General features: G+C 42.4%; 1 protein-coding gene across 6 annotated transcripts in view; it reads right to left on the bottom strand.

Annotated features, from left to right (window-relative positions):
* tesk2 (testis associated actin remodelling kinase 2) overlaps positions 1-26,387 on the bottom strand; it is a 41,104-nt gene extending 14,717 nt beyond the window's left edge. For 2 of the 6 annotated variants that reach the window (XM_079348440.1, XM_079348439.1), the window contains exons 1-10: positions 25,933-26,387; positions 21,313-21,773; positions 20,438-20,557; positions 14,788-14,909; positions 11,586-11,634; positions 5,336-5,482; positions 3,849-3,931; positions 2,155-2,239; positions 1,522-1,605; positions 16-102 (exon numbers count right to left, since the gene is read on the bottom strand). In XM_079348440.1, the coding sequence (XP_079204566.1) occupies positions 16-102; positions 1,522-1,605; positions 2,155-2,239; positions 3,849-3,931; positions 5,336-5,482; positions 11,586-11,634; positions 14,788-14,909; positions 20,438-20,557; positions 21,313-21,435 (900 nt within the window). In that variant the 5' untranslated portion in view covers positions 21,436-21,773; positions 25,933-26,387. The remainder of the gene's footprint in view (positions 1-15; positions 103-1,521; positions 1,606-2,154; positions 2,240-3,848; positions 3,932-5,335; positions 5,483-11,585; positions 11,635-14,787; positions 14,910-20,437; positions 20,558-21,312; positions 21,774-25,932) is intronic. The other 4 variants (XM_079348443.1, XM_079348442.1, XM_079348438.1 and 1 more) reach the window with 3 other exon arrangements.
* Between the last annotated feature and the right edge of the window lie 1,356 nt (positions 26,388-27,743).

Genomic DNA, 27,743 nt, shown 5'->3' with positions numbered 1-27,743 from the left:
CCTTCAGGGACTCACATTGCAGCAGTTGAAGGCCAGCTGGAGGAAGTCAGGCGGACAGTCTCCGACCATGTGCTGGAACGTGTGATAGTCCAGGCCGAAATTCTGAGAGGGAGGAAGAGAAGCCGTGAAGATGTATTTAAGGTTAAACAGGAAATACCAATTTACTAATAAAAGTGGAATCATGACAGAGACAGACACAGCTTCATTTGACATCGTGTAAATGTGCTGCATCTCATGCCAAATTAACCTTCTGACAGGGTCCAGCTGTTTGTATTTTGTCTCAATGAGCCACTAAAACCTTAAATACCAAAGATAGATTGGCCCTGTTTGACTATCTCCTTGTTTACTGTTGTTGTCTGTTTTTTATTTCATTTACTAGATTATTTTTATTGATGTCTTTATCCTATTTTCTTATGTTATGAAAATGCTATGCTTATCTTATTCACGAGGTCGGGATTTATGTATATTTGTATATGTATGTGGATGCATTTTTTTTTAATTTATTATTATTTATTTTTATTATTATTTTATTTTATTTATTTATTCTGGGGGGTGAGGACAGCCTTGGGCTACCAGATGTCGTTTTGGTTTGGACGGTGGTTTGTTTCCCTTTCAGATTTGATGTTTGTAGATACAGAGAGCACTTGTTTGTTCATTTTTGTTTTTTATTCTTGAAAAAAATCAATAAAATCTATTTTTAAAAAAAGTCGATTGAATATGACTGCAGGTTTTAAGAAGGTACCATCTGTATTTATAGTTTGTTTTGCTATGAGACCAAAGAGATGCATATATAGCCCTGTTTCCTCCTGTCAGTCTGGTTGACTTCACTTTGGTACGGTAAACTTTAACTGGTGTTTCCACTGTTCACACTTAAGAACGGTACCAAGTAACTGATCCGTACCGTCCTACTGATGAGGTGCAAAACGATACGATCTGATCTTAAAGGCTGGAGCTGAAGGACAACCAATGAGCTAACCAGTCGCTCGCTGCTACGTGCTAATGCTAGCTCTTTAACTCAGTAGAATTTTAAATGGAGCAGCAGGAAATTCCTCCAGTCTCACAGATGAAGCGTTTACGCTTTCAAATGTAGACGATGAATCATGAACAAAGAGTCGTTTTCAATCTCAATCAAAGCGTGAACTTCAAGAATCAAAATCAAATGGAAGCATGAGACATCCGAAGATTCCCAGCCAGAGTCACGTTCTTCTTCTGTGTTAAATAAAATGGCGGTCTACACTATGTGGCGTAAGGGTTCGTTTTAGCCGTGGAAACAACATCTGAGTTTACCAAAGCAAACTGGACCGCTGACGGAAACAGAACAATTTAGTAATAATCATGCATGACACAGAATCACTTTTTTTTGTAATTTAACGTAAAATCCTTTTCTATGGACTCAAATGATTTAAAATAAGAAAAGCCCTCCTGTCTTATGAGGCGGTCTAAAACAGACTTCACTTTGAGTGGTGCAGTGTTTAAATAAACAGCCGCACTGATGATGGTGATCATCAGGAGAGCAGTCACCTCAGTGCGGGGGAGGAAGTCGGGGTCGGCCTGAATCCTCGCAATGACCTCACACAGGATGATACCGTAGGAGAAGACGTCGGCCTGAAACACACACACACACACACACACACACACACACACACACACACACACACACACACACACACACACACACACACACACACACACACACACACACACACACACACACACACACACACACACACACACACACACACACACACACACACACACACACACACACGAACACACGCAAACAGCAGACGGCTTTATACTTGTTTTACAAACATGACGCACTGATTCATATCAAGTGAGACGTTGTTTAACGGGAGTCCTTGTTTAAACTTTTTTTGTCCTACTTGAATTTACGAGGGATCAAAAATCTATCTATCTATCTATCTATCTATCTATCTATCTATGTCCATCTTTTGTTTCCGCATGAGCTCTGATTTCTGAGTTTGCAGTTCATGACGTCCCTGTCTGTTGTGTCCCTCTGAGTTCTGCTGCTTTAAAACAAATCTGTCCCTGTGGGACAATAAAGATAATCTGGATCCGTCTCTATATCTCTTCTTTGCGTTCACTTTTTTTTGCAGTCACAGAGCGTCAAAGTGTCAAAGCCGTTGACTCTACCTTCTCGTTGTAGGATTCGTCTCTCAGCACCTCAGGAGCCATCCAGAAAGGAGAACCAACCACGGAGAGCTTCTCTCGCTCGGCCCTGCACAGAACAAACACACCAAGCAAAGATCATGTGAAACATGTCGGATGCTGGATGAGAATGTGCAGATAATTCAGGACACTTTAAGGTGACTCCTGTTTGAATAGTGAAATAAGATCATGTGAAAACTAAACGTTATATTGTGGTCAGTATATCAAGCTTCTATCGACCCCCAGGCAGAAAATCCTGCTCTGACCCAGGTCATGTTGAGTGTCAATAAAGATTTACAGGAGACAAAAGACAAGACGAGGTGTGTTCTTTTACTGATCTGCTATCATGTGAGCTGTTTGTTTCTAAAATCCCAGTTTGAGAAGATGTAGGGGGTTAGGTGAGGTCGACCTCCCTTTTGTTCGTAAGTGATTAGATTAGGAGATGTATAAAGTCAGCCCGGATAGAGTCAGGCATCGGGGGGAGAGAGAGAGGTTAGATTCAAACCCTGCTCGTCCACTCATCGTTCTCCGACTGTTGCTTGGTGTTGTTCAGATTTAGTTGGGCAGGTAAAGATAAAAACGACGAGTCGCCTCCTGGCAAATTCCACCGTCGACACAAGTTAGGTCGTGCCTTATTTACAGAGGCTGTAGTCCCCCAAGCAGGTGACCCGGGTCCAAGTCTGACCTGCTGCTCTTTCTCCCACATCATTCCTCTCTCTCTCTCTCTCTCTCTCTCTGATTTCCTCCTCGAGCCCCTGTCCTCTCAAATTAAGTCATCTAAAACTTCAATCTTTGGAAATCCAAAACTCCAGGCGGATGAAATCCTTCTTTGATGCAGCATTAAGATGAGAATGTGATCATGTAGAGTTTGCTAATAATCAATGTCAGAACACTGTGATTGGTTCAGAGGGGGAGATTTGAACATATTCTGTAATGTGAAAAAAGAGCACTGCTGACCTCAAATATTTCCTCTCTCTTTACAGATAATATAAGTATGATACACTGGTTGTGTTATTAATAAATACATCAACCTAATCAATTAAACAGAGACCTAGTGAATCTGTCGTGTCGCTCTCAGAGCCTGTTACAGAACTCTGGTGCTGCACAAGTCTCACAGAGCGAGTTGTCACTGCATGTTTTGCCACTAGGGGGCAGATGAATCATCAAAGTGCACATCTTCCACAAAGTGAACCAAGTCTTTAATTGTTTACTTTTAACATACAAACAAGCAGCTTGTTAAAAAGCAAGCAGACAACACAAGGATTCAACTGGAGCCTTTCTGGAGCTCTCACATCCACTCGTCTTTCGTTAGCGCCTCGTATACAGCAATTCAATAATTGTCTGTTTGCTGTTGGTGATTGGCCAGTTGTGCACTTAGAGCGGGTTTGTTTATATGCAATGAGAGTACAGGGGTTGAAGATGACGGCTGAGACTCAACCACAGAGTAATTACAGAGGCCTTCAGAAGATCGAGCTAAAAGAGTCTTCAAAGCTCCGTCAGGGTCGACTTCAGTGACAAACCACACATTCATTAGACCCTGTGTCACTTTTAAAAAGTGTTTGAATAAGTTTGACTCCTGGATGAAAATGAATCCTTTAATTTAATTTCTTGTAAAAAAATAAAATAAATAAATAAATAAAAAAGTTGAGTGAAGAAGTAGAGGGTGGATAAGTCCTTACAGATTAGTGGGGATTTTCTCTGCCAGGCCGAAGTCTCCCACCACCGCTGTGTAGCTGCTGTCTTCACATTTAATCAGACAGTTCTGTGTTAAGAGGGAAAAAAAACATAAACGTTTATCATCGTTAGCTAAGGAAGTTATGACACTTAAAAAAAAAAGTTTCAGCTTAGCGTTATCAGCCAAAACTCGATTTCCTGACTTGGCTGAAGCCTTCTATAATATTTAACTGTGCTGTGATCTCGCTCTCCAGTTACACAAAAAAAAAGGAAGCTAGACATCTCAATATTACACAAGCAGCTCTGTGCAACGAAGTACAAGAGCTCTGAACATAACTGTTTACTGTTCAACAAGAACAGTCACTTGTTGAGATTTCAAGAGTGTTCTGGCCGAGGCACAATCGACAGAGTTTCCACATTCAGGTACAAAAAAACCCAAAAAACATAATTAAAAGACACAAAGAATAAATGTAAACAGCAAATGTCAGACAAGATCATCCGCACACACGATGACCATCTACAGCCAGATGTGTCCGCCTCCATGTCAGCGAACATTTTAAAAACTTTTAAAAAGCGTCCAATGAGAGCAGCTAGCTTAGCTTTAGCTCTTTTTGTAAAGTAAAGCAGAAGATTACTGTTCTATCTCAAAATAAACCTTTTAAATATTTACCCTCTGCTCTTTTTCCATTCTTCTGCAGATAAATAATGACAGGCTGGGGTAACCGATGACCCTTGTAGTCCTCGATGCAGAGGTCGAGGGTTTGAGTCCGACTTCTTCCCCTCGCTGCATGTTCTCGCCTACTCTCAAAGTTTCCTGTCTCTCTATAGCTGTCACGTCTAATAAAGGCAGACATGGTCTAAAAAAAAAACTACTTAAACAAATGTTAAAATAATCACAAGCTTAGACACGTAATATAATGAGAGAACAGCAGAGTGCATACTGTTCTTGTTCTCTGCCACATCGGCGCCAACATGGCCCCCGGTCAAGTTGGAAAAGTCGAGGCTGCCTGGTACCCATTATCACATCTGACTGCGACACTTTGTTCTTTCAGGGGAGCTGAACATGTTTTTGAATAAAAGAACCTAAATAATAATGACGTCAAAATGCTAAGTGTCTTTAACATGTGACCATGTTTCATGATGAGCTGCCAAACAAACTAATACCTCAAATATAATCTGAGTGATAGAGTCCAAAGTCATGTGGTCAAGTGTGGAAAATGTAATGAAAGCTGGCTACATGTTTAGACGTCCTTCTGTGTCACATGCTGTGAATGACGAAGGCCTTAAATAACGTCCGGGTCCTTAAACAGAAAAATACTAAACTTACATAAACTTGGGTTTTTCAAATAAAACGTCTAAAGCCATTTAAAAAAAAAAAAAAAAAAAAAAAACAGTCAATGCCCTCGTTTTTCTGGAGCAACAAAGAGGTCGTCACTTCTTTTTTTAGCTCTGGTTTCTCTCCTCGGTCACCTCATTAGTGCGTCAGGCTCACCTTGGAGGTGAGGTCTCGGTGAAATATGCCCTTGGAGTGCAAGTACGCCAGACCGCTGGCGAGGTCGCAGGCCAGTTTCACCCTCGTTGGCCAACTCAGGTGTTTGTTGCTGTCTAGAAGCTGCTCCAGGTTTCCACCATTAATGTACTGCAGAGAGGCGACAAGACAAAGGACAGAAGTATGTTAGTACTAACACAAAGAGAGGAGCACAGATTACAGCTTAATCTCTAAAGGGGAACATCTCACCACCAGTTGAAAAACTCCCCGTCACTAATAAGTATGTCATGGATGAAAATAGACTTTTCCTATCATGGCTGTGAATCATCTGTGCACCACAATGACTAGAGTGGAGTGCAGATCAACAATGTCTGCTCTGCTCAATGGGCAGCAGGAAGTGCAGGCAGCGTTATGAACAGCGGAGTGGAAGCGTGCGCTCCTGGACAAACTACGTGACCACAACTTTTTACTATTCACCAAAAGCTTTGTGTTCTGCCTCACATCATCCTTGTCGAGTTTATGTGCATTAAACACACAAATAGACGTGATTACATGTCTGTATTGATGCAGCTGTGGCTCTGATGTGAGAGCCAGAAAGTCGAGGGTTCGATCCCCAGCTCCTGCAGCAACATGTCCTACGAGTCCTTGGGTGAGACACTTGACCCTGAGTGGCTCCGGCTGTTTGAACGGGTGTGAATGGGTAGGTGTGATATCAGGTGTGAAAGGGCCTTGAGTAATCAAAAGACTTTAAACCGTAGAGCCAACAATGTGTTTGACATCGCGATCCTGACAGCATGTTCTGATTTATGTCTTATAGAAATAAAAGGTGAAGTGGAAAGTACTGATACGGTTGGCGGTAATGCTTATGACTGTGTGCTGACTGCTATTAAACACCAGAAGAAGAAGAAGAGCACGTGTATTCAAAGTGCTCCAGCCTCTTTAATGTCCCGTCCCTGCCCTTTACACAAGCACTCACTGAGCAGGAGTTGCCCGCTGCACCCATTGTTCACACGTAAAAGGACGTCCAGTGCCGCCAAGAGCCATCTCAAAGTGATCACACCCTCCGTGAACTCGGAGTGACCGCACCTTTAAGAGCTGAACAATAACCTCACAAGTTAATGATGGATATGATGTATTGCAATTGTATAGGCATATATATATATATATATATATATATATATATATATATTGCCCGCTGCACCCATTGTTCACGATATATATATATATATATATATATATATATATATATTAAATCAGGAGATGTTATTTACGTCTGTGCTGCTTTTCATTTTGTTTTGTCTTTTTTGTTTCTTGTTAAAAACAGGCTGATATGTGAACTCGAGGAGCTGGATGTTTTAACTCAGCAAGAGTGAATATTCTTATTATCAGTTATCAAAACCCCAAAATGCATTGGTTAACTGGTGTGGGAGATATTCAGAAGTTAACCGCATTAAACTAGAGACTAGATTTCACAAAGCGAGTGTCGATCCATCTGGCTCACAGCGAGAACGATTGGCGGGTTGTTTGGCTCACAGACGGCCCGCCTGGTGGCCTGGGGGGGATGGCTGATGTATCGACAAACTGTCTGAATCCAATCTGGCTGACAGAGCTGCTCGTTCTCTGCGTGTATGACTGCAGATCGTCTGACCATCGTGTGTGAAGCCGAGAGGACAAATCATTTCAGCAGCTTTTAAGAGGGATCCGGGGATCTTTCAGCTTTCAGCAGAACACGTCCGACCTCACTGCTCGCATGCAAACACGCAGACGCACTAATCCAAACACCAGTGGTTAACTGGATAGGGCTGAGTGGGTTGTAATTACTGGTGTGACAGACAGGTACAAAAAGAAGGATGTAGATGTCGAAGATTTTTTATTTCTTTACCCGATTGTGTGAATTCGACTTCTGAAGCGATTGATTATTATTTTCAGCTATTCTTTGTTACGTAAAGGTTTACAGGACGAGTTACATCATCGTTCTGGGCTACTTCAACGCCTTGATGGCTCGGCCTCATAAGAATAAAAAGTATTCAATAAGTAGCTTGTCTAATTCTGTATAAAACAAATGTGATGCCAAGTAAATTGGATTAGAGGCCCAACACTCGTAGTTAAAATCCAGCAGATCTTTGATGATGTTTAGGCCAAGAGGTATGCATGTGTTTGTATAATTACAGGAGAGGCCAGGTGGGAATGTTTCAGCTGTTTGCCAGGACTCTACAAGCCTTACCTTATGGTAGGTTCAAAGTAAGTTAGATGGAGTCGGCATTTCCAATATGGCAACCACCAACGACTGGCTTCAAAACTCCACTTTAGAAAGCGATAGGTGACGTCACTGATACTATATCTATCTATATATATTATTATATATGTTTGATATGGACCTGCGTCTGCAATAAAGCTTTATTATTATATCGTGTTTTTTTTATACCAGGGATGTTCAAAGGCAACTAAATTTATAGTCAGTTAAACAGAAATGTAACATTTTAAACACAAGTCTCAAAGAGAGAAAAATGCAGTGTTAGAGCTGCCAGCCTGTCAAAGTGTGGTTGCATGGTTACTTAACCTGAAACAGCCTCCATCTGCTGCCATCACAACTTCTCAGCTGATAATACTGACAAACTGTGCTGTCATCCATTCACTGTGCTTGTTTGCATCCAGGTTGTAGAGCAGCGAGAGAAGCCACATAAACCGGCATCAAGCGTGATGACGTTTAATCGTTACGGCGGGTAAATGGACACTTCCTGATTTCATACAGTCTGTGACTCCAACAAGGTCTGAAACAGTTTTTCTCAACTCTGTCTGACGTCTGGATCTCGTTTGTCACGAGTTTCGTCATTGCATTACAGCAGAGGAAACATTTATGAGTAAATATTCCAAAAATACTTAAGTGTATTTTAGACCCTAGCCAGTGTTTAGGAAACATTGAATGAATTATTAATAGTCAAGAGGTAGTGATATATTGATCCAGAGCTCTGTTTAAATTAAAGAAATTCCTCAAAGGTCTCCCCAGATTTATTACCAAATAAAACAAAGTGGCACTGCCCCACCAACACACACAAAAAGGTTGAGCTCCTTATACCATCTACTGTTGTCACACGCACACACACACACGCACACACACATCCCATTTCAAGACATCTGAGGATTAAAGTATTTATACAACAAATTCCTCAGTAGCCACAGAGTTCAACATCTGTTGTCTGCTGGGGGGGCACGACATCGGGGGGGGGGGGGGGACGATCCTGGAGGACGATCAAAAACTTCCTTTATTCATCAGTTCATTTGTGATCAAGACAGCGGCCGTGCGTTTATGTCACACTGACAGAATATGCAGCGAGTGCAAGTATGGCTGGTCAAAAATGCAAATCACATTCTTGAGCGGAGGAGTGCACCTGCTGTGTCAACTAGAACTAACTGAGTGGAAGAAAAGTCGCTCCCTCAATAAAGCCTCTTACTCCGGCGGGATATATTCCCCTGGAATTTGCTTAATCCTATTTGTGGAGTTAGTGATATACTGCAGTAATTACTTGACACAGCACATGTTTGAGCTATACATGTGGCCTCCCTGTGATCATGTTGGAGTGCGAAGGAAATGAAAACCATACGCCCGGGTAACAACGACGGTGGAAAATTCCTCTGCTGCACTGTCTTCAGGTAAAAAAAAAAAAAAAACACACGATGGAAAGAGTCAAACAAAAGAATCCTTGTGAGCTGCAGGAAGCAGCGTCAAACAGCGATATAATCCTGCCATGGGTCATGACTTAAAATAAGTACAGATTATAATGCACTTCCTTTAATGTGCATTAGATTAAGATTCAGTTTGACATGCTACACCCGAGGGTGCAGTGGGAGGAAGGGTGCCACAAACTCGTCGCTTAGTTCATTGTATATTGTTGTGCATTTGAATAAAGTTCCCCTAAATTGCAGCTACTGACATTTAATACAATCCATGCTGCCTTTTCAACCCCTAAAAAACAAAGAAAAACAAGAACTATCTAAATCAGATATTACCATAATAATTCGATGATGATGTGGGCCGTGCTCTTTGTTTCCTTCTGCCTGTTGTTGTTTTGTTTTCCTGTTTTTTTTTTTCTTAATGTTGCGCTTGTTTGTGACTGTCTGGAGGTAGCTTGGGGCCACGCAGTAACTTAATTCTCCATTTCCTCTGAGCGAGGCCTCATAGTGGGGGTCAGGTAACAAAACAGCACGAGTCTGCTGCTCGGGTTCAGAGCAGCCCGTTCGGTCCTGACACCACACAACAGGATCCGTTTGCCCCCGCAGCAGCAGAAAAAAGACCCACCGCAGTGTTCTTACATGTTTATCCACGCGTTTGTGTTTCAGGGGCTGGATTCACGTTTAAACAGCACAGGAAGTGAGTTTGGTATCTTCAACTGAGTTCTCTCATGGCACTGCACAAAGTTGCCGTTTCTCTTTGTCAGTAAAGTCTACAATGCAGACATTCACAGTAATGTGTGTGTGTGTGTGTGTGTGTGTGTGTAAGCATCTTCAACAGTGTCAGCTTTCTTCAGAGTTGGATGAATCACATGTGTTGTACTATTTGCCCACATTTACATGCATTCTCACTGACTGTGTATTTATATACAGTGTTTACTGAGGTGCATCCCAACTCTCTGGGTTCATACTGGTGAAGAGCACGTGGGGGGGGGGGGGGGGGGGGGGTGAGAGTGTGCACACGTGTGCACAGAGCATGGACGTGTTTGTGTGAGTGTGTGTGTGTGTGTGTGTGTGTGTGTGTGTGTGTGTGTGTGTGTGTGTGTGTGTGTGTGTGTTTAGCAGCAGGAAACATGGCGAGGCATGAAACTCTCATTAAGGAAGTTAAACCAAATCAAACCTCCAATAAGGGCTCGGCGATTTGACTACGAATGTTATCATGACACAATCGCAGTCATCGATATCGATAATTATCTCGATTAATCTCAAGTCTTTATTATTTTATTGTTTAATTGTGCTTTAATTATTGTTCATAGTGAGAACATGACCAACTCCACTGTTACATTTCAGCATCATGAGCTGGACGGGTCGACCTCCGAGTGCAGCGCAGGGAATAAAAGGTCAGGTTATATTTACCCCTTTAACCTCACACGACGTTCTTCACCGCCAGCCTTTTTATTAAGAGCCCGATAATAATAACTGCTTATCAACCAGTTTCCATGACAAATTAATGATTACCACTAATGCAATCTTATCTGTCTCTGTGACTCCAGCACACGCACACAGGCGAGCAAAAGAAAACACTCGGGTTAAATATAGGCTTCGAGCAGCCAGAAACTACGGCTCACTGTATCCCTAATGGTGTCGCTCCTAACTTTAAGCATCTCTGGAGGGTTTCATGAGCCGACTGTATCAAATTCTCCCTCTCACACACAAACACACAGTCATAGTCCGAGGACATTCAGTTCTCTTAGTTTGTCCAAAATGACGAGTGACGAGTGTGGCTGCTGTGTTGTGTTCACGGATGACGTGATGTTCACCTGAGGGAGCCCGTCAGAACACACGCTCGATACGGACTCATGGGACGCCCCCCTCACATGCAGACACAAGGTGGGACGCCCCCCCTCACATGCAGACACAAGGTGAGACGCCCCCCCCCCTCACATGCAGACACAAGGTGAGCGAGATAAACCAACATGAGGAAGAATAAAAGGAGGAGGAGGAACAAGCCTTTCTCACTTTTATTGGAAGATCTGCAACGTATAATTCGTCCTTTTTTTTTTTTGTTTTAAGTTGGCAACAGGAAGAGTGCTTATTTTTTTATTTACATTAAAGTTTTTGTGTTTCTCTTTTTTTTCTTACTTTTTTTATTTAATAAATAATCTTTAAGGGCGGCAGTAGCTGGATTGGAAAACCGGAGGGTCGCCGGTTCAAGTCCCAAAAATATGAAAGTTGGGTCTGGTAGTTGGAGAGGTGCCAAACCAACTTCTTGGGCACTGCAGAGATGCCATTGAGCAAGGCACCAAACCCCCCCCGACCAGCTCAGGGGGTGCTCCCAGTAGGGGCTTACCCCGCACTCTAACATCTCTCTCTGTGTCTCTAAAATAACACAGTCGAACCAGAATTTCCCCCTCGAGCATTAATAATAAATACAAATAAAATAAAACAATAAAATAAAATATCCCCCCGTCATAAAGTCTCCCCACATTGAAATACTTGTCTTTGTCTGTTTTGAATTTCAGGCAGCAGAATGTTCATAATGTGAAGACTTCAGCAGACCTGATTATTGTCAAAGCTTTCTTACCTCTGTCAAAGCGTGAAGCTGACCCTCATGGACACACACTCCTTTGAACCTGCAAAACACACACACACACACACACACACACACACACACACACACACACACACACACACACACACACACACACACACACACACACACACACACACACACACACACACACACACACACACACACACACACACACACACACACACACACACACACACGCAAAGAGTCTTTGTTTAAAACGATATTTCTTCACATGTGATGTTGAATCCTTTGACTCAGATTTTGGGGGCTGACAAAGAACTGCAGGAAAGAGAGGGGGGAACATTTTGCACATGGAGCCTTCAGTTCCTCTCGTGTAAAACACACTTGCACTACAAGTTCATACAACTCACGTCACGAGCTTCTCTGCTGTGAGTAAACAGAGGAAGCAGAATAGTTAGGAAAAGGTTCAAATTCCAGCGGGCAAGCCCAGACAAGTGTTGACTGTGAGAGCATAACACAGCAGGATAATAACAGCTAAAGTCGCTTCAGCTGCATTTCTTCCTCTGCCTGACCTTTTAATTTAAACATTCCTGATAACATAAACACATTCTTTGATGAAGCTCCTTCACTCATATTAAAAAACATCAGAAAACTGCCTCATTTGAGCCCAATGATGACACTTTGTTTTTAGCTTTTGTGAATGTTTGGCAGCAAGAATCTGCAACATACAAAAAGGAGTGAGCGCCATGCACCCTGTCACCTTAAGCCAAACAATGTGTGTGTTCACAGAGCAACATATGAAACAACTTTGTTCACCAGCAGCGCTGAAGGCCTCGTAATTCTGAGAGCAATGAAAAGGTCAAACTTTGTGGGTTCTTGTTGGATTTTAGCGAACAATGAGCCTCTCAGTGTCTGCCTGTTAACGCACACAATCCTCCAGACGTGCTCAACAAAGATGGCATTGTAAAAGATGTGTGTGTGTGTGTGTGTGTGCACAAATACACAGATGCACACACACACACACACACACACACACACACACACACACAGAGTTAGTGAGAAATGTATGCATGTATGTGCATGTCCCTAACATCTTCCTCTCCCACACAGGAGCCAAGAAGAGGAAAATAAAAACCTTTTCTCGGGATTATTGTGCATAAAGTAGACTTTTATTTTGTTGACAGGTTTTTCCTTTTCCTGTCATAAAACGTGAGAAACTGTGTGTTTGTTTTTACAGCGTCTCCATAATACTAAAGCCATTCAAAGTGCTTTACATAGGTGAGGGTGGACGTTGTAGGGTGATAAAGTGAGTTTATATGAGGACATAAATACATGTTTAAAACTTCTGTGCATTCATGTTCCACAGTCAAAACAGAAACAGAAGGAAATGTGCCACATTTAAACACAGGGCAGGTCATTTTCTATATTCACCCACCCCCTCCCCCTCTGTGCTCCCTCTAAAGCCACGCCCCCCTCACTTACATGCTCTAGCCCCATGCTTTGAATGTGGGCTCGTGCATGCACGGGGTCGAGAGGCCTGATTGGTTTATAAAACGTGTACCGAGTGCAGACATTGGTCAAAGTTTTTACATGGATTTTTTTTCCTCTCTTTTTCAGGGCACATGAATTATTAATTATTTTGTGTTATAAAACAACATATTAAAAAGTGTCTCTGGAGGAAATGACCTTTCCTGCCTTTAAGTGCAAGAAGAGATATTCTCAGCTTAAATCGTTGATTAAAGTGTCAAAATGTAACTCTGACATGTCGCGTTTAAAATGGATACTTCAACAGGGATGACTAATCCAATGTCAAAGAGGACTGCTTCTTAAAAATCTTTGACACCTTACTCTATGTTACTCAACCACATTAGAATTAAAAATGTTTATTTTTTTTTATTTTTTTTATTAATTTTTCTTTTATGTTTTGTCGTGGCTGTCTTTGTCTGTTAGGTCCTGCACTGTCAGGATTATTCTGTTCTGTAATTTTGAAAAACTAAAGAAAATATACATTAAAAAAAAAAAAAAAAAAGAATTACATTACCTTATAACTAGTGCCTATTGTAAAGATAGTGTGGATACTGTGTCATTGTTTTGAACTGGCTAAATCGAGTTTACATCCAATGTGTGTTTGTATCACTGCACCCAACAAGCTTGTTTGTACTTCAACACACTCTTAAAAACAATTCCCCCAATTGTATTTAAAGCTTACAAAGTCAAAGCCTAATGATGACAACAAGCTCTGCTTTGTTTGCTTCATGTAACAGCCAAACGCTCCAGCTGGAAACAGACTGCTGTTCGATGTCTCACTGGTTCAGGATGGTTCGGGGATATTTGATGTTGTCAGACCACTTGTGCTCTTGTGATTATCAAAGCAGAGATGTGAGTAAACTGTCTACACTGCATGAAGTCTCAACTCCATGTTACCGGACCGATAAGCTCATAAAAACAGTACATATATAGAAAATGTATGTTTAATTTAAAACTGTTGATGCAACAGAAAACAGAGAAAAAAGACGTCCAACTTAAAGGCCATAGGGTCAAGTGTTAAACACCAGAACAGTATTAGTGTTGCTCCTTTTGGCCTCGTCCTTCTTCTCGTCTCCTTTTTCCTCAGGGCTCTAACAGCAGGCGGCAGGTCAGTAAACACAGAGTTAACAGGCTCTGCCTTCGAACTCACCCTGAATGAAAGCAGGTCACAACTACAGACTCATGAGCAACAATGTTTGTGTGTTTTCATGGGAACACTGAGCCTCAACAAAATATAATCTTCAATCGCTATGTCATAGAATCTTGAATCTTGACATACCCAAGTCCAGAGTCATCCGAGACCAAAGACATTTCGGGATCAAGACCGGGTCAAGACCTAGGCCGAGGCAGAGCCAGACCAGAAATATCACTGAAAAATCGTCGTCTCGTGTGCAGCGGGTGTTTCAGTCTTCAGCGGGAAGGTGGCAGCCGTAACAGTGAGATAAAAATCCAACTAAGAAAGGATTTAAGTTGTTGGTTTAGAAAGTTTAGTTTGCCTTCTAAAGACATTAATGATGTGGGGAAAAAAGACGACCAGTGATGTTTCTGACCGGTCTCCATCTCAAACCTGGAGTCCGCCCAGCCTGAGACCAAAACGAGGGAAGACGCTTTCGATTCAGAGACGAGACCTTTAGCACGCCGATTTTCGAGTTTCCCCCCACGACCTCTGAGCGTGATTAGAGAGAGTTCGATTTTCAATACCAACCTGAGTATGTTCGGATGACAAAGCCGGTTCATTAGTTGGACCTCTCTCAACATGTTGGCTCTGTTGCTGCTCAGTTTGTTCATCTTCAGAGCCATGACCTGGTCTGACGCTCGATGACGAACCTGGGAAAAACAGTCAAATGAGGCCACATTTTAGAAATGTACAAGGACAAGCGAAGAACGCTAAGAACCCAATGTCTGCCCTCGTAAATATATTCTCGTGTGTCTAACGTTGGATAAACACTTCATTTAAACTCGGGTCATTGTGTCCTCACACGACTTCAAAACAAAACGGCCCCTCTTTATTCAAAACTCAAATCTGCCTCATGCAGCAAGAAAAACAGAGGAAACAGAAAAGGAAGGCAGCACAGAAAACAGAAGTGAAATGAGGTCAATCAAGGCTGACAAGTGATGACTAAGTACATTTGGATCGAGAGCTGCACAATCAATGTCGTATTATTGGGATCTGAGTTTCCATCCAGCTGTTCGATAAAGGCGGCGTGAACATCAATCCGTCCATCCATAAGTGGCTGGAGCTTTTCCCAGCATGCCTGAGGTGGAGGGTAAACACACACTTCAGTCAGCCCCCTTCAGCTAAAGTCCAACCAGTGCACATGGAGCTGCAACAAGAGAAGGTAAACTGACGGGTCTGTCAAACCTGAGGGACTTCGAGAAGTTGTTTTGAGGACGATGTTTTAAAGGGTTTGGTTTCTAGAGTCTGACCAATCAATATTTCCGCTGATAATATCAGCAGTATTTTTCTGTACAGACCCGTTTCCACCAAGCGGTCCGTTTTAGGTTCAGCCAAATTTGTAACTGTTTGGTGCAGATAACCCTGTCCTTGTACGAGTTCAGCCAATCGTACCCTTACCTGCTAGGCTGGGTGTAATAACCCTGTCAGCTACGTCATAGCGTGACATGATAGCAGCGTGATCATGGCGTGTAACCCGCCAACATACTCAAGGTAGAAGAAGAACGTGACACAGTAAACAAAAGGCGACCATGTGGGACGTCCAGCAGAGGTTTTGTCCCTCTGAGGTCGTCCACTCGGTGGTGCTAGCTGCTCTGACTTTATTCACAAAGAAACTGGAACTATTCTCTCGAAATCTGCGGGATGTTTAAAAACGGTGCATTTTGTGTTTGTCCTTTCTTTCCACCAATCAACGGACTGCAGAGTGTCCGGCTTTTAGCATCCGATTGGCACCCCAAACAGAAGGGCGGGTGAAGAAGGAGGACAGTAATCAAACCTTACTGAACCGGACCGCTTGGTTGAAACGCTTTCCGATATACGCTGACATGAAGACAGTTTTTACACATTTGACAATGACTGGTGTAAACACATTTCTTTGTGGTTTAAATGTAGAACAGCGTGATCTTAAAGGTACAGCAGGTATTATCAACAAAGCACGTCGTCCATGAGCCAATCAGAAGATGTAAACGTTGAGTTATTGGACGGCCTCTGAAGGATCACTGAACACCTCTCCTGTCATCTCTGGACCAAATGTTACTTTATCAACACGAGAAAGCCTGATGCTGCTTCACAGCCTTTAAAAACGCAGCACGGTGACCTGAGCTATTTACAGAACACCACAACCCAGTGCTTTAATTACCAAGAATACCAGCTCTTCTGCCTGTGCTGCTGTGCATATAGGAAGTATCAAGCAGCAAACCACAGAAGCCAGCACATGACTGAGCTTCTGCAGAAATACCTAGCAACACTTGCTCACACTTCCTGACAACAGAAATATAATTAAACCATGATGCAGGTTTTTAATCTGGAAGGCTCAATTGATACTCGGGGTTTATAGATAGACGGCGGTCAGCTACAAAGAGCCCGTTCACCTTTTATCAAAGGTTCTACACAGACATCAAAGTGCAGCAAATCATCAGGAACGCTCCAACAAAAACATGCAAAACAGAAGTGCAGGCTTTCAAATGAGAGCTTTATGATCACTCAGACACTTCTCACACAAATCGACACCTCGACTATTTCAAACCACAGGTGGAACTACAGCCGCTAACTAAGACAAACATGACAATAAACATGTCATTACACAGTCATTGGAAACGTTGCATTTCTCAGGGAGGATTTTGTCACTGTTCATGTATAAACAGGGTACAAATATTTCTATTTTGATTTTTTTTTTTGTATGAAAATGTAAACAATTTATCCAGAAGAGCATCAGAAAGTTAAATTGAGAATGTGTGCATTTTAGATACTGTATGGATGGAGGAGTGGGTATGATGGTAATACCTCCACACAGCTTCTCTTAGCTCATCAGTGCCAAGTCAGCAGAAAAAAAAAAGATTCTTTATGGATTTATTTTGAAAGCAGATTTTGGGTGAAGCATGAAGAAACTTGTCGTATTTATCATTTATATGTTGAACTTTTCGTTGTTTTTGCATATGAGAACAATATAATCACACCTCGCATATTTCTCTCGTATCATGTCGGCCGAACGCAAAGTCACCAATATGCAGCATGTAAGGCATGGTAAGTGTAAACAGATGAGGAAGGATCTTCAGTTCACTCTCTCTCTCTTTTATAGGGACACAGAAATGGCTCTGTTCAAGTTCAAAGGACCGGGGGCCCTGAGCTAGCAGAGCCGACAGTCTCCACCGCAGGACAGCAGAAACAACAGATGGCCACTCCTCTGAGGGCCTCCTCCCCCACATCCGTCTATCCCCCCCACCCCACCCCACCCCCAGTCCTCACTCTTCACATCCCCCCATCTGCATTTAGTCCTGATCCCCCTCTTTCTCCTCCTGGCTGTGGCCTCCAACGAACCGTCATCCCTAATCCTCGTCTTCCCCAGCAGCGACCCCAGGTTCTTCTCTCTCCTCTTCCACGCCGCCTTTCTGCTTTATGATCTTGCGCTCCTCCGTCTTTAATCATTTTTCATTCTTTACAACTGCATGTTTCTGGAAACCAAACCCCCCCTGTGTTTTTATTTTCCTACAAACCCTAAACTCCTCCACCCTCTTACCCCGGCTCCAGACAAGCCCCTAAATCAGAGTCTTTTCAAACACTCCTCGTTCATTCACAAACTTCTAAAAAACCTCCTCTTACCCTGCATTTTTCATCCCCTTCAAAAGTCTTGCCAACCCAGCTCTACAAAGTACCCCCCAGTCTGGTTCCTCCTCCTCGTAGCCTCAACCTCCATCACCATTCATTTCACCACCTTTTTGTTCCTCTCCCTCTCCGTCAGTGTCTTCGCCTTCAGGCGTTTCATCATTCTGCTCCACTTCCTCTTCCCTCTGTTTACCTGCATTCCTCGCTCTCACAGCCACACTAAGTATTAGCAGATATTCACATCGGTATGCACACAAGCAGCAGCATGGTCCATGTTAAGGCGTTGGAAGTCTAAGTCTTCTCCCATTGGAGCTTCATCTGGCTGAGGTGGCCCCAGATTTAGATTACAGAGCTGCAGTGTTTTTCATCACTTCTTAAACTCGACCCGAGCAAACCAAAAGGATCAAAGCCACTGAGCTGGTCAGAGTGGGTTTGCTTCATTTCTTTTAAATGATAAATAAAGTGATCGTTGGAGTAATATTTCAATGTCTCGTATCTACAGATGGAGAGTCGAGCACAAACTTGTTGAAACCTGCTGACGTTTCCTCTCCGCGGCAGCGTCAAGAAAAACAGTGAAGCTTTAAACTGAAGCCTGCTGACAAAGTGACGACTGTTGTACTTGTTTAACTCAAATACAAACGAATATCTTTCACCGACACTGCTGCTGGATGGTTTGTTTTTTTCCCCACACACACCACAGTGGTTCACACTCTCTCAGGTATGCAAGTGTTCACACAGCTCACGACAAAGTGATACTGTATCAACTAGCAGATTTTTTTTATTTCTAATCAATCAATCGACTGTACATGCAGAGATTACATTTTTTTTTAACTGATTTAGACTAATGTTTATTCCACTGCACCAATTTCACAAACAAAGTGTTTTATTTTATAAACTGTGTTTGCATGATTTATTATTGTTAGGTTTAAATGCATTTCTTCCCTCACACTGTGTGCGCATGTTGTGTTCTCTATATTCTGTGTTAGTTTTCTAAAAAACTGCTCGGTTTCAGCTGCACGACACCAGCCCAAGATATCAAGTGTTTCCACTGCATGCAACCTGAGAGTGGCTCTGACAGCTGGCATACCTGCAGCACAATGGGATACTTTAATATGGCTGATTAATAATAATTATCATAATGATAATGATAAAAATAACCTTTTGTAATGGTGAAAAATGTCCGACCAGCCTTTAGTGAACATGTGCACAAACATCCTGATGTCAGACAGCAGCCCCGGCTGGATCAATCAGACGGACACGATGGAAACATCCAATCAGTTCAAGTCCAATACAAACCCACTGCTTCCCTCGATGTGCAGGAGAGGGCTCGTTGCTGTGAGCGGTGAAATCATAGTGCACAAGGTGAAAGGAAAAATGTGTTCTGATTGAACATGATGTGATGTAGAGCTGCTTTCAAACCTCTTAGGTCATTGTTTTATATTATCGTAAATGTAAGAAGATATCGACATCCTTCCCGCACCTGAATCTGTGTGTTCACTAGTGTTAATCCCACTAACCAAGAGACCAGAGTCCAAGTCAAGACCAAGACCATAAACATTAGTGAAAAGTCTTTTTCTTTTTAGGGGTGTGTCACTCATTTAGACTGTAACACTGAAAGGTTGCCTTCATCACTGGGGAGGTTTTTCCTTTTAATCACAGAAATGAAATGAGAAAGCCGATCAGATGTGGTCAGATGTGTGTCCAGTCTGAGACCGAGACTCATCTCGAGTAGAACAACAGAAGAGTTCATATTTACCAAAACAAAAGCGAGACAAAGTGTGTTTTCACATCCAGAACAGTCACAACAAACCAAAGTCAGAATCTGTTGCTATCAGTCCGTCAAGGCCACGATTATTGACTTCACACCAGGAAACACTCGGCTCCACTCGAGTCCTTTTTTTCACACCGTTTATCTGAGCCAAGCTGAGCCAAGCCATCAGTTTCACACAGTCATGATGGCCTTGTTAGTCCAGTCAACAAGGAGGGAGGCAAAGAAATGTCTCCGCTGACACTTATTCACAGAGAGGATTCACTGATAACTAGAGGCGAACGTGCATGTGTGACATGCATGCCTGGAGGAAGAGGAGGAGGAGGAGATGAAGCATCAGCGGTCACGATGAAGTGGTTGCACCTCATTTGACCTAAAAATGTCATGAGAAGACGAGAGAGTGGAGAGCTCGATAGATCAGAGTTTAACCCAGCAACAGATCACCTGGACGAGATGATTTCACCACAGTTTCACCACATATTTACTCCACTTACTTGTAAAGGCCAGGCACGACAAGTTCCCCTCTTTTTTTATTTGGTTTATTTGTTAAAATCTGAACCAATTGCAAAAGAGGCCCCTGCATGATTTTTGTCACGTAGGAGGGAAAAAGAAACTTCTCCTTATGTGTGATCTGAGACGCTGACTGACCTGACATGAACCACACAGGATGGAGGGAGGGGGGGAGGGGGGCACGGACAGAAGATGATATATTAAGATGAAAACGAGATGGAGAAGTGAAAAAGGAACGAGAGAAACAAATCCAGCAGATGGTTTAAAAGAGGTCCTGGAAGGATGAGGATCTCTACCGACCTTGAAGACATCCGAGAAGAATCCCGAGCCGATCCACTCGCGGGTGAAGTCGTCGAGGCGTGTGAGGCAGGAGAAGGCACTGATGAGGGCTCTGTAGGACGACGGCCACACCCTGCCCACCTGGAGAGGACGGGAACACACGGAGGGAGCTTCAGCTCGTTTGCATCAAACCAAAACAGTTCCAACCGATTCATGACATTTAGGAGCGTTTCTGTTTTGGTTGAATTATTAAAAACTTTCCAAACATTGGCAGTCCAGGACTTTGTTGCTGTGGTAACGACAACGTTTGACTTTTACTGGAAGAGTATCAAAGTAAAACAAAATAAAAAATCTGGTATTTTCTTTGAAGAGGCCGGGTCCCCTCCTGGTCTGGGGCCAAAGAAAAAGAACAGCCATTATACCCTTAAATAAACAAACGGTGGTTTCAAGCACAATAAACCCTTTAACATCATTACACAAACGCTCAAACCACAACTAGAATACACACTCCAACACATAACACACACTGATCGATCTCCCCTCTCAAGGCCACCTTATAAAGTACTATCTCTCCCTTTCTCTCTCTCTCTCTCCCTCCTTTTAGCTCCTTTCACTTGGAGCCTTGTTTATATATTTTGTGTAGTTTTGTATTGTCTTTGCTCGTTGTAGTCAGCTGATGTGTGTTGAAGTCTCTTCCTTCATTTATGTTTTATTGTATTTTGTCACTGCTGTCCGACAACTTTTCTGTTTTGTCTCGTCTAATCCCGTCTGCTTGTCTTTGTGCTTTTATTTGTCGTGCGTTTGTCACGCCACTGCACCAAATTTAAAAAAAAGTTAAAAAAGAATCAGGTATTGCAACAACGACCCTGGTGAAATGTGCAGTAGCAGTAACTCACCTGTGGTTGTGGACACACGCCCATCTCGCTGCCGCCTACGCCTCCGACACCGTCTCTGTCCTCATGACTCCGCTCTGTCCGCGTAGGAAAGCCAGCGATGGAGTTGCGTTTATTCCGGTCCATGGCGATGTGGGAGACGGGGTCACCAGTGAGGGTAGAACGGGCCTGTTCCTGTAAAGTCCCCACATGTCAAGAGGGACGGGGCCCGCTGGAAGGACGCCGAGCGCTCCACGGCAGCACGGTGTTGACTCAGTGTGTGTCCTGGGAGAAAATGTGTCACGCACATAGACTGCAGATGGAAAAAAAAAGAAGAAGGGTGCTCAGGGCGGCCCTGGTGATGCACCCCGGCTGGATCCCAGGTGTCTCCTACTCATCCAGATCTTACTGCCTGTACGTGAGGAGTCAGTCAGGATGAGAGAGTCCTCACATGTTTGAACGTCGTGTGCTGAGACGCCGGAGCCCTAAAGAGAACCAAAAAAGACACGGGGTCATTTCTGTGGTTTCACATCAGGAAGGAGAAGCAAAGGATCAGTGTGGCTCTTGTTTAAACCTTCATCGTTTAACACGTCACACATTCCCCTTCCACGGCACAGAAACACAAAGCTGCCTGGCTGCTCCTCAGTGAGAGTTTTGTCTGCTTGATAACAGCAGCTGGAGCTGCAGACTGTGTTTTGCGACTCTTGCTCAACAGGCCCAAATGTAATGGCTGTAATAGGGGCCGATTGTCCAATTATGGGAGATTAGCCAAGGAATAGCTCAGGTCCTGGTCCTTTCTGCCATCCAAAACAAAATCAGCAGGCTACAAAGGGTGAGAGGAAGGGAGGTCTGATACCAAAGGTCTTTCATACACTCGTAAACAATGTGGCTTTCATATCTGACATCTAAGAATAGTTTCAAGCAGAAAAACACCTCTTTGCTTGATGTTGTTTTTGGTTTACGGAGACGTTTGTTCTGAGTCTTCTCTTTCAGGGAGAGGACATTTCCCCTTTGCTTATTTTTGACACGACCGTCAATGTTTCCGTCGAATAACGTGGCTCGCACGGACGTGAAGAAGGCGACATTTATTTATTTATTTAAACTGAATCGTCCCTGATTTTCACGATTGGTGCATCTCTAAATCACATCCCAATATTCAGCTTCTTAGCTTCTTAATTAAAGGAGATCTACCGTCCTCCCTTTCCCCCACGAATCAATTAATCAATAAGTCAGCGCTGCAAGCTGTGTGGCTCAAAATCCTCCTTATTTATCTTATACTGGCTTCAACAAACAAGCTAATAACAGACTCTGCCTGAAACAGCTGATTTCAGCTGCTGTCTCTTTAAGGTCACGCTCCCGCTCCTTCACTCTTTCCTCTGATTGGCCTGCGCTGTTTTTGGAGTCGGCAGGAAAAATCTGCGTCCAGGTGGGCGTGTCCTCGAAAGAGCTGCCTGGGTGGGAATGTCGAAGCGCTCTCTGTACTGTAGGTATTTAAATACAAATCAGCATCACAGATCTCCTTTAAAGTATCTGATGGGAAAAGTTTTATTGACCTTTAGTTGTGTTTAAATGGGTCCCAGATGTGTTTGTGGATGACATGATACACAGTTCTGCCCCGGGGTTTTTTTTTTTTTGTATATCGTTTTCATCTGATTCAAAGCTGGTTGAGGTCACACTGCAACATTTCCAACAGCTCACTGAACCTAAATGAAATTCAATAATCCGGGATATTAAATGCTCAAAATCTGTTTCACAAAACGAGGAAAAGCTTTGAGCACGATGGTTCGAGCTCACTTCTGGTAGCTTACAACACAGCACACTGAACCAACGAGGACTTTTCTAACAATCTGTCTTCTGTCTGAATATTTGCAGGTTTGGACTTGTAAGCTGGGCAAAGCTAGAACTTTCCCGATCTCACTTTACAAAATGTCAGCCCCCCCCTTCTTTTTTTTTTTTTTTTTTTTTACTTGAACTGTGTTTGAGACGCTGACAGGAATCAAAGTGTGAAACTGTTTTATGAACCTAATAACAGAAAGTAAACAATGAATAACTTCTCTTTTTCTGGTCAGACTACCCCTTTAAGTCCTCGTGTCCTAAAATGACTCCGTGCATGTAAAAAGTTCACGCAGCCTTCTCACACTTTTTACGAGCACGAGGCCGGTCATCGTGTGCTCTGCTGAGATTTCCTTCTGGCTTTATTACACTCAGTCGTATTTGTCAAACTCACACATGTGCGTACACAAGAAATGGACGGAATAGTTGTGTGAAACGGAGTCCTTTATAAATCGGGAGAGAAACACTTAACTGACCTACATGATGCAGAGTCACAAAAAGTCACTCTAAGGCAGAGGAGGTCTCATAAGATCACATCCTAAAAACAGCACGGGGATGACACAGATTCTTCCGTGAGCATTACATCACAGACATGAGAATCCTTGAGCGTTACTGTGGACTCGCTGGTCTACTTCTGACATCACTCTCTGTCTCAGCCACATCCTTAAAAGGCTTTTTATCCTCTGCTTTCCTCCTTTTTTTTTTTTTCTCCCTCCGATGACACCAAATATTCTGCCTCGTTAAAAAAAATGGTACCGCAGAAATTAAAGTGCACAAGCCAGGGGAAAAATGCAAGCCATGTGTGCGAGGTCTACGTTTTTTTATTCCTCATTTGAGTAGAGCCAGAACGAAGACACAGATTTATTTATGCTGTGGTAATAGAAAGGGCAAGAATAGGTTTGCATGGAATTATAAATTCCTCACGTGGTTTTAAAATAGCTTGAAGCAACAGGTTAGCCACATCAGTAACCAAAGCAGCCGATCCTGACCGACAACAATCTCTGGACATTTTTCCGTGATTCCCTTCAGCTCTGTGGTGGAAATGAAGAAAAATGCAGACTCAGTGGTCCTTTAGAGGAGCTGAGTAAGAAGGTCCATCTCCAGCCAGGAGGATCGTTCAAGTCCAGATCAGTCCCCAACAATAAGAACAACTTGAAATGTCAAAGACATCCACTCCAGTCAATGTATTCAGTGACAGCCCAACAGGGGAGTGAACACTGGCTTCACTGTCACCCAGGAGGAGGATCAATGATCAACCATCTCACATCATTTTAAAGTGAAAGCCTAAACCTTTCTGTCAAAGTTCCCACGGTTCGCGTGTGTCCATCAAAGCAGCAGGTAGATAATGGCAAACAGCCAAAGAGCAGATCAACATGATAATTAACCCTGCTGGGGGAATAACCTGGCAGAGTGGAAATATTTTGAATTTCTGAGGAAGGTGGGTCAACAGACGGAGTCATACATAAACAATCCTTTCCTGAGATAACAAAGATAATTTGACCCGGCGCCTAAAAAGAAAAACAGCGTTTACACTTTTTTTGGCACTTAAATGTGAGAAATAGTAAACAGAAAGAGATGTAATTCTTCTTTGAACTCAAATGTGTGATTGTTTCCCCTTTAAATATGCAAAAGAGGCCAGTAATAAGGCGGTCACATGATCCATTGTTGCTGTACTAAATATGAGAGATTGTTTTAAATGGGAAGTTGAATATGGCCTTGTATCCATCATGATGGAAATAAATTAAAATCACATCGCGGCAGCCTTTGTGATATTAAGAAAATGTCTTTTTTTAGTTGTCACATGTGAGCTCTAATCAAACAATAATGTTTATTTGATCAACCCTCACGAGACTAAGCTGCTTGGTTTCTTTTAAGAGGCAAGTGATAGAAAGAATAATAGGCAAGCTGCCAGTGTTCACTTCTATATTTGCTTCCAAACTACTCCCTGTTCCCTGCATAGCCAACGGGCACTCTTTTAAAAAAAAAAAAAACACCACAGCAAAGGGACTACACATGGAAAACGGGGGTGGAATTTTAAAAGCCACTCTTATTTTGGGGTCTGTAAAATGTGGCCGTATACTTCAAAACAGATGGGACATGTCCAACTCAGCCTCAGGCCACATGTTTTTCAACAGGAGATTCAGGACCTGAGCAGCATCCAGCTGCGCCTCAGTCGATTACAGGCTAATAGAAAATGTCAACAATAAATCAGAACTTAAGTGATGTTATAATGATAGGCTGCAGAGAGGCTCTTGGGGCAGGAGAGGGGGGGGGGGGGTGTCCCAAAGAGACAAGAGGTATTAAATGGGTGTGTGTGAATGTCTGAGAGAGACAATGATTTCTTCACAGAGGAGGAATGCATCACACAAGAGCAACAGCTTAGATCTAATCCTGATGATTTAAACATTAGTAGATCCTTGCCCTCCATTGCAGATAACATAACATAATGATCTGTCCCTCAGTAATCTGCTGCCCTTTCTCCCCTTTCTGAGAGGGTGGAGAGATCTCCTGTCATAAAGAAGTCTCTTTATCTCACCACAATCTATTGTGTTAAACGACCATGATGCATGCCAGTCATTCTTCAAGGTTTTAAAAGTAATAAAAAAAAAGAGCAATTAAAGCAAGCTAAGAGAAGAAGAAGAAAAAAAACACGTGCATATAATGTGTGTGGAGTCAATGCAGTCAAAAAGACAGAAATACAGAAATGTTAAAGTCAGAAGGACTCAGGATAAATGGCTGGCTCGACATGTTGGTGAATGTAAACAAACAGAGTTTCACTGTTAGCTCCTTGTTAATGTCAACAGAACTCACCGGGTTTTAGTTTAAGTTTGCAATAACCATCCAAACTGGGTCCCATTTCCTCTTTCAGCATGTATAGAAAACGACAGGCGTATCTCCGAGGAGAAGTAGCTGCAAAGTTGGAGAAAAAACCCCGAAGCTAGCTCATGGACTAGCTAAGGGACTGGCTAGTTTGTCAACAAAACTCGAGCCAACGTCCAACAACATTTAAAAAAAACAAAAAAAAAAAACAGGAAGTTTCTCGTCCAATCGGAACTAAAGTCCAAAGGCTGGCGTTTTTTTAAATGACCTCGAAGTTTTCTATCCTGCTTCTTCCACACACGTAAAAAAAAAGAAGCAAAGTACGATGTTTTCTGCACCGCCCGGAATAATGTTTCAGCCGCTTGTTGGTGTTTGACAGCTCCGTCGCCAACCGAGTAACTCCCACTAACACCCGCCCTTTTTTGATAGGCAGGATAATGGACCAATCAGCGGACAGACATTAATAGGGGCGCGTGCCACAGGGACGCCTAAACTGAGCATTCAAAAATAATAATAATCATAACAAACACAGTAAAGCGCCTATAAAGATATATTGAATTTATATATTAAATAGGAAAGCTGTTTTACATTGTTTTAGTGGAATATGACTTTGATAGATTATTAAATAATAAATAAAATCTATATATGATTAAACTTGCATGAGCCAATAACGCGGTGTTACAGGATACTTAAATGATGTCGAAACAAATATGATTAAGTTGTGCGATCTTCACCCTACTCCTTTTGAGAGCATTTTCTCAGTTTCTTTTATTCCCTGTGAGTGAAATCTGTTCTCTGTTATTTTGTCTGCTGCTCAAATGAACTAATAAATAAAAAATAAATAAATATGATGATATAGTGTGTAGTCATACGTAATGTAGAAAAAAGTACAAGACTTAAAAAGTAAATCAGCCAAATGAAAATGAAAAAAAGAATAACGCAATAAGAGAGAACAATAATGATAAGACAGAAATGACTTTACACTTGTTTTAATGGTGAAACTGTACTGTAGATGAAGAGCGCCACATAGTGGACACGTTTAAACAGCACTAACATCATGCTGCTGCTCGACATCTCCACTCCTCAATGGTCGCTTCATTTAGGCGATGTATCCCTTGTGACTGTTGAAAAACGTTGATAAAAACTAATGTAATTAATGTTTAAAACATGATGGTAGATTTAAAAAAGGAATGTTTGATCATCATTGATAATTGATGATGAACATTATTTATTCTTATTGCTGGTAATATCCTAATTTCATGATAATGCATGATATCAAGTATTTTTACTGTATTAATCCCGCCATGGGAATTTCAGTTTTACTCTCTATGATATTGAACACACACACACACACACAGGCTGAAATACACACTTGCACAAACAGGATCTATATGGACATGCAGGGAGGGGACTGCCTGCAGCGTGTGCTCCTGAGCTGCTGGGGGGATTCACATTCTGTGCCTTTGCATAGCTTAGGAAGTGGACTGGCACTTCTCCAGCTATCAGACCAATTTCCAGACTTTGTTCATACAGGGACTTGTAAACATTTGAATTAGAGTCACAGGTGACATTTTATGGTATTGAACACTTTCATTTTGAATACTATAAGTGGGATTTTTACTGATATTTCATTAAAAAAATAATAGTATAGAAGGAGGTTACTTACAGTAGCCTACTTCTTGCATGGAACCCCTTTTAGGAGGTTATTCAGGAGCTTAAATTAATCGTCAAATTAAGTCTTCCTTCCTTGCTTTTCAGAATCAGAATCAGCTTTATTGGCCAGGTATTTTTTACACACAAGA

This window comes from Symphodus melops (genome assembly GCF_947650265.1).
Source record: "Symphodus melops genome assembly, chromosome: 7".
Classification (NCBI taxonomy): domain Eukaryota; kingdom Metazoa; phylum Chordata; class Actinopteri; order Labriformes; family Labridae; genus Symphodus; species Symphodus melops.
Note: the sequence above shows the minus strand (reverse complement) of the source record. Positions and strands in the feature narration are given on the sequence as shown.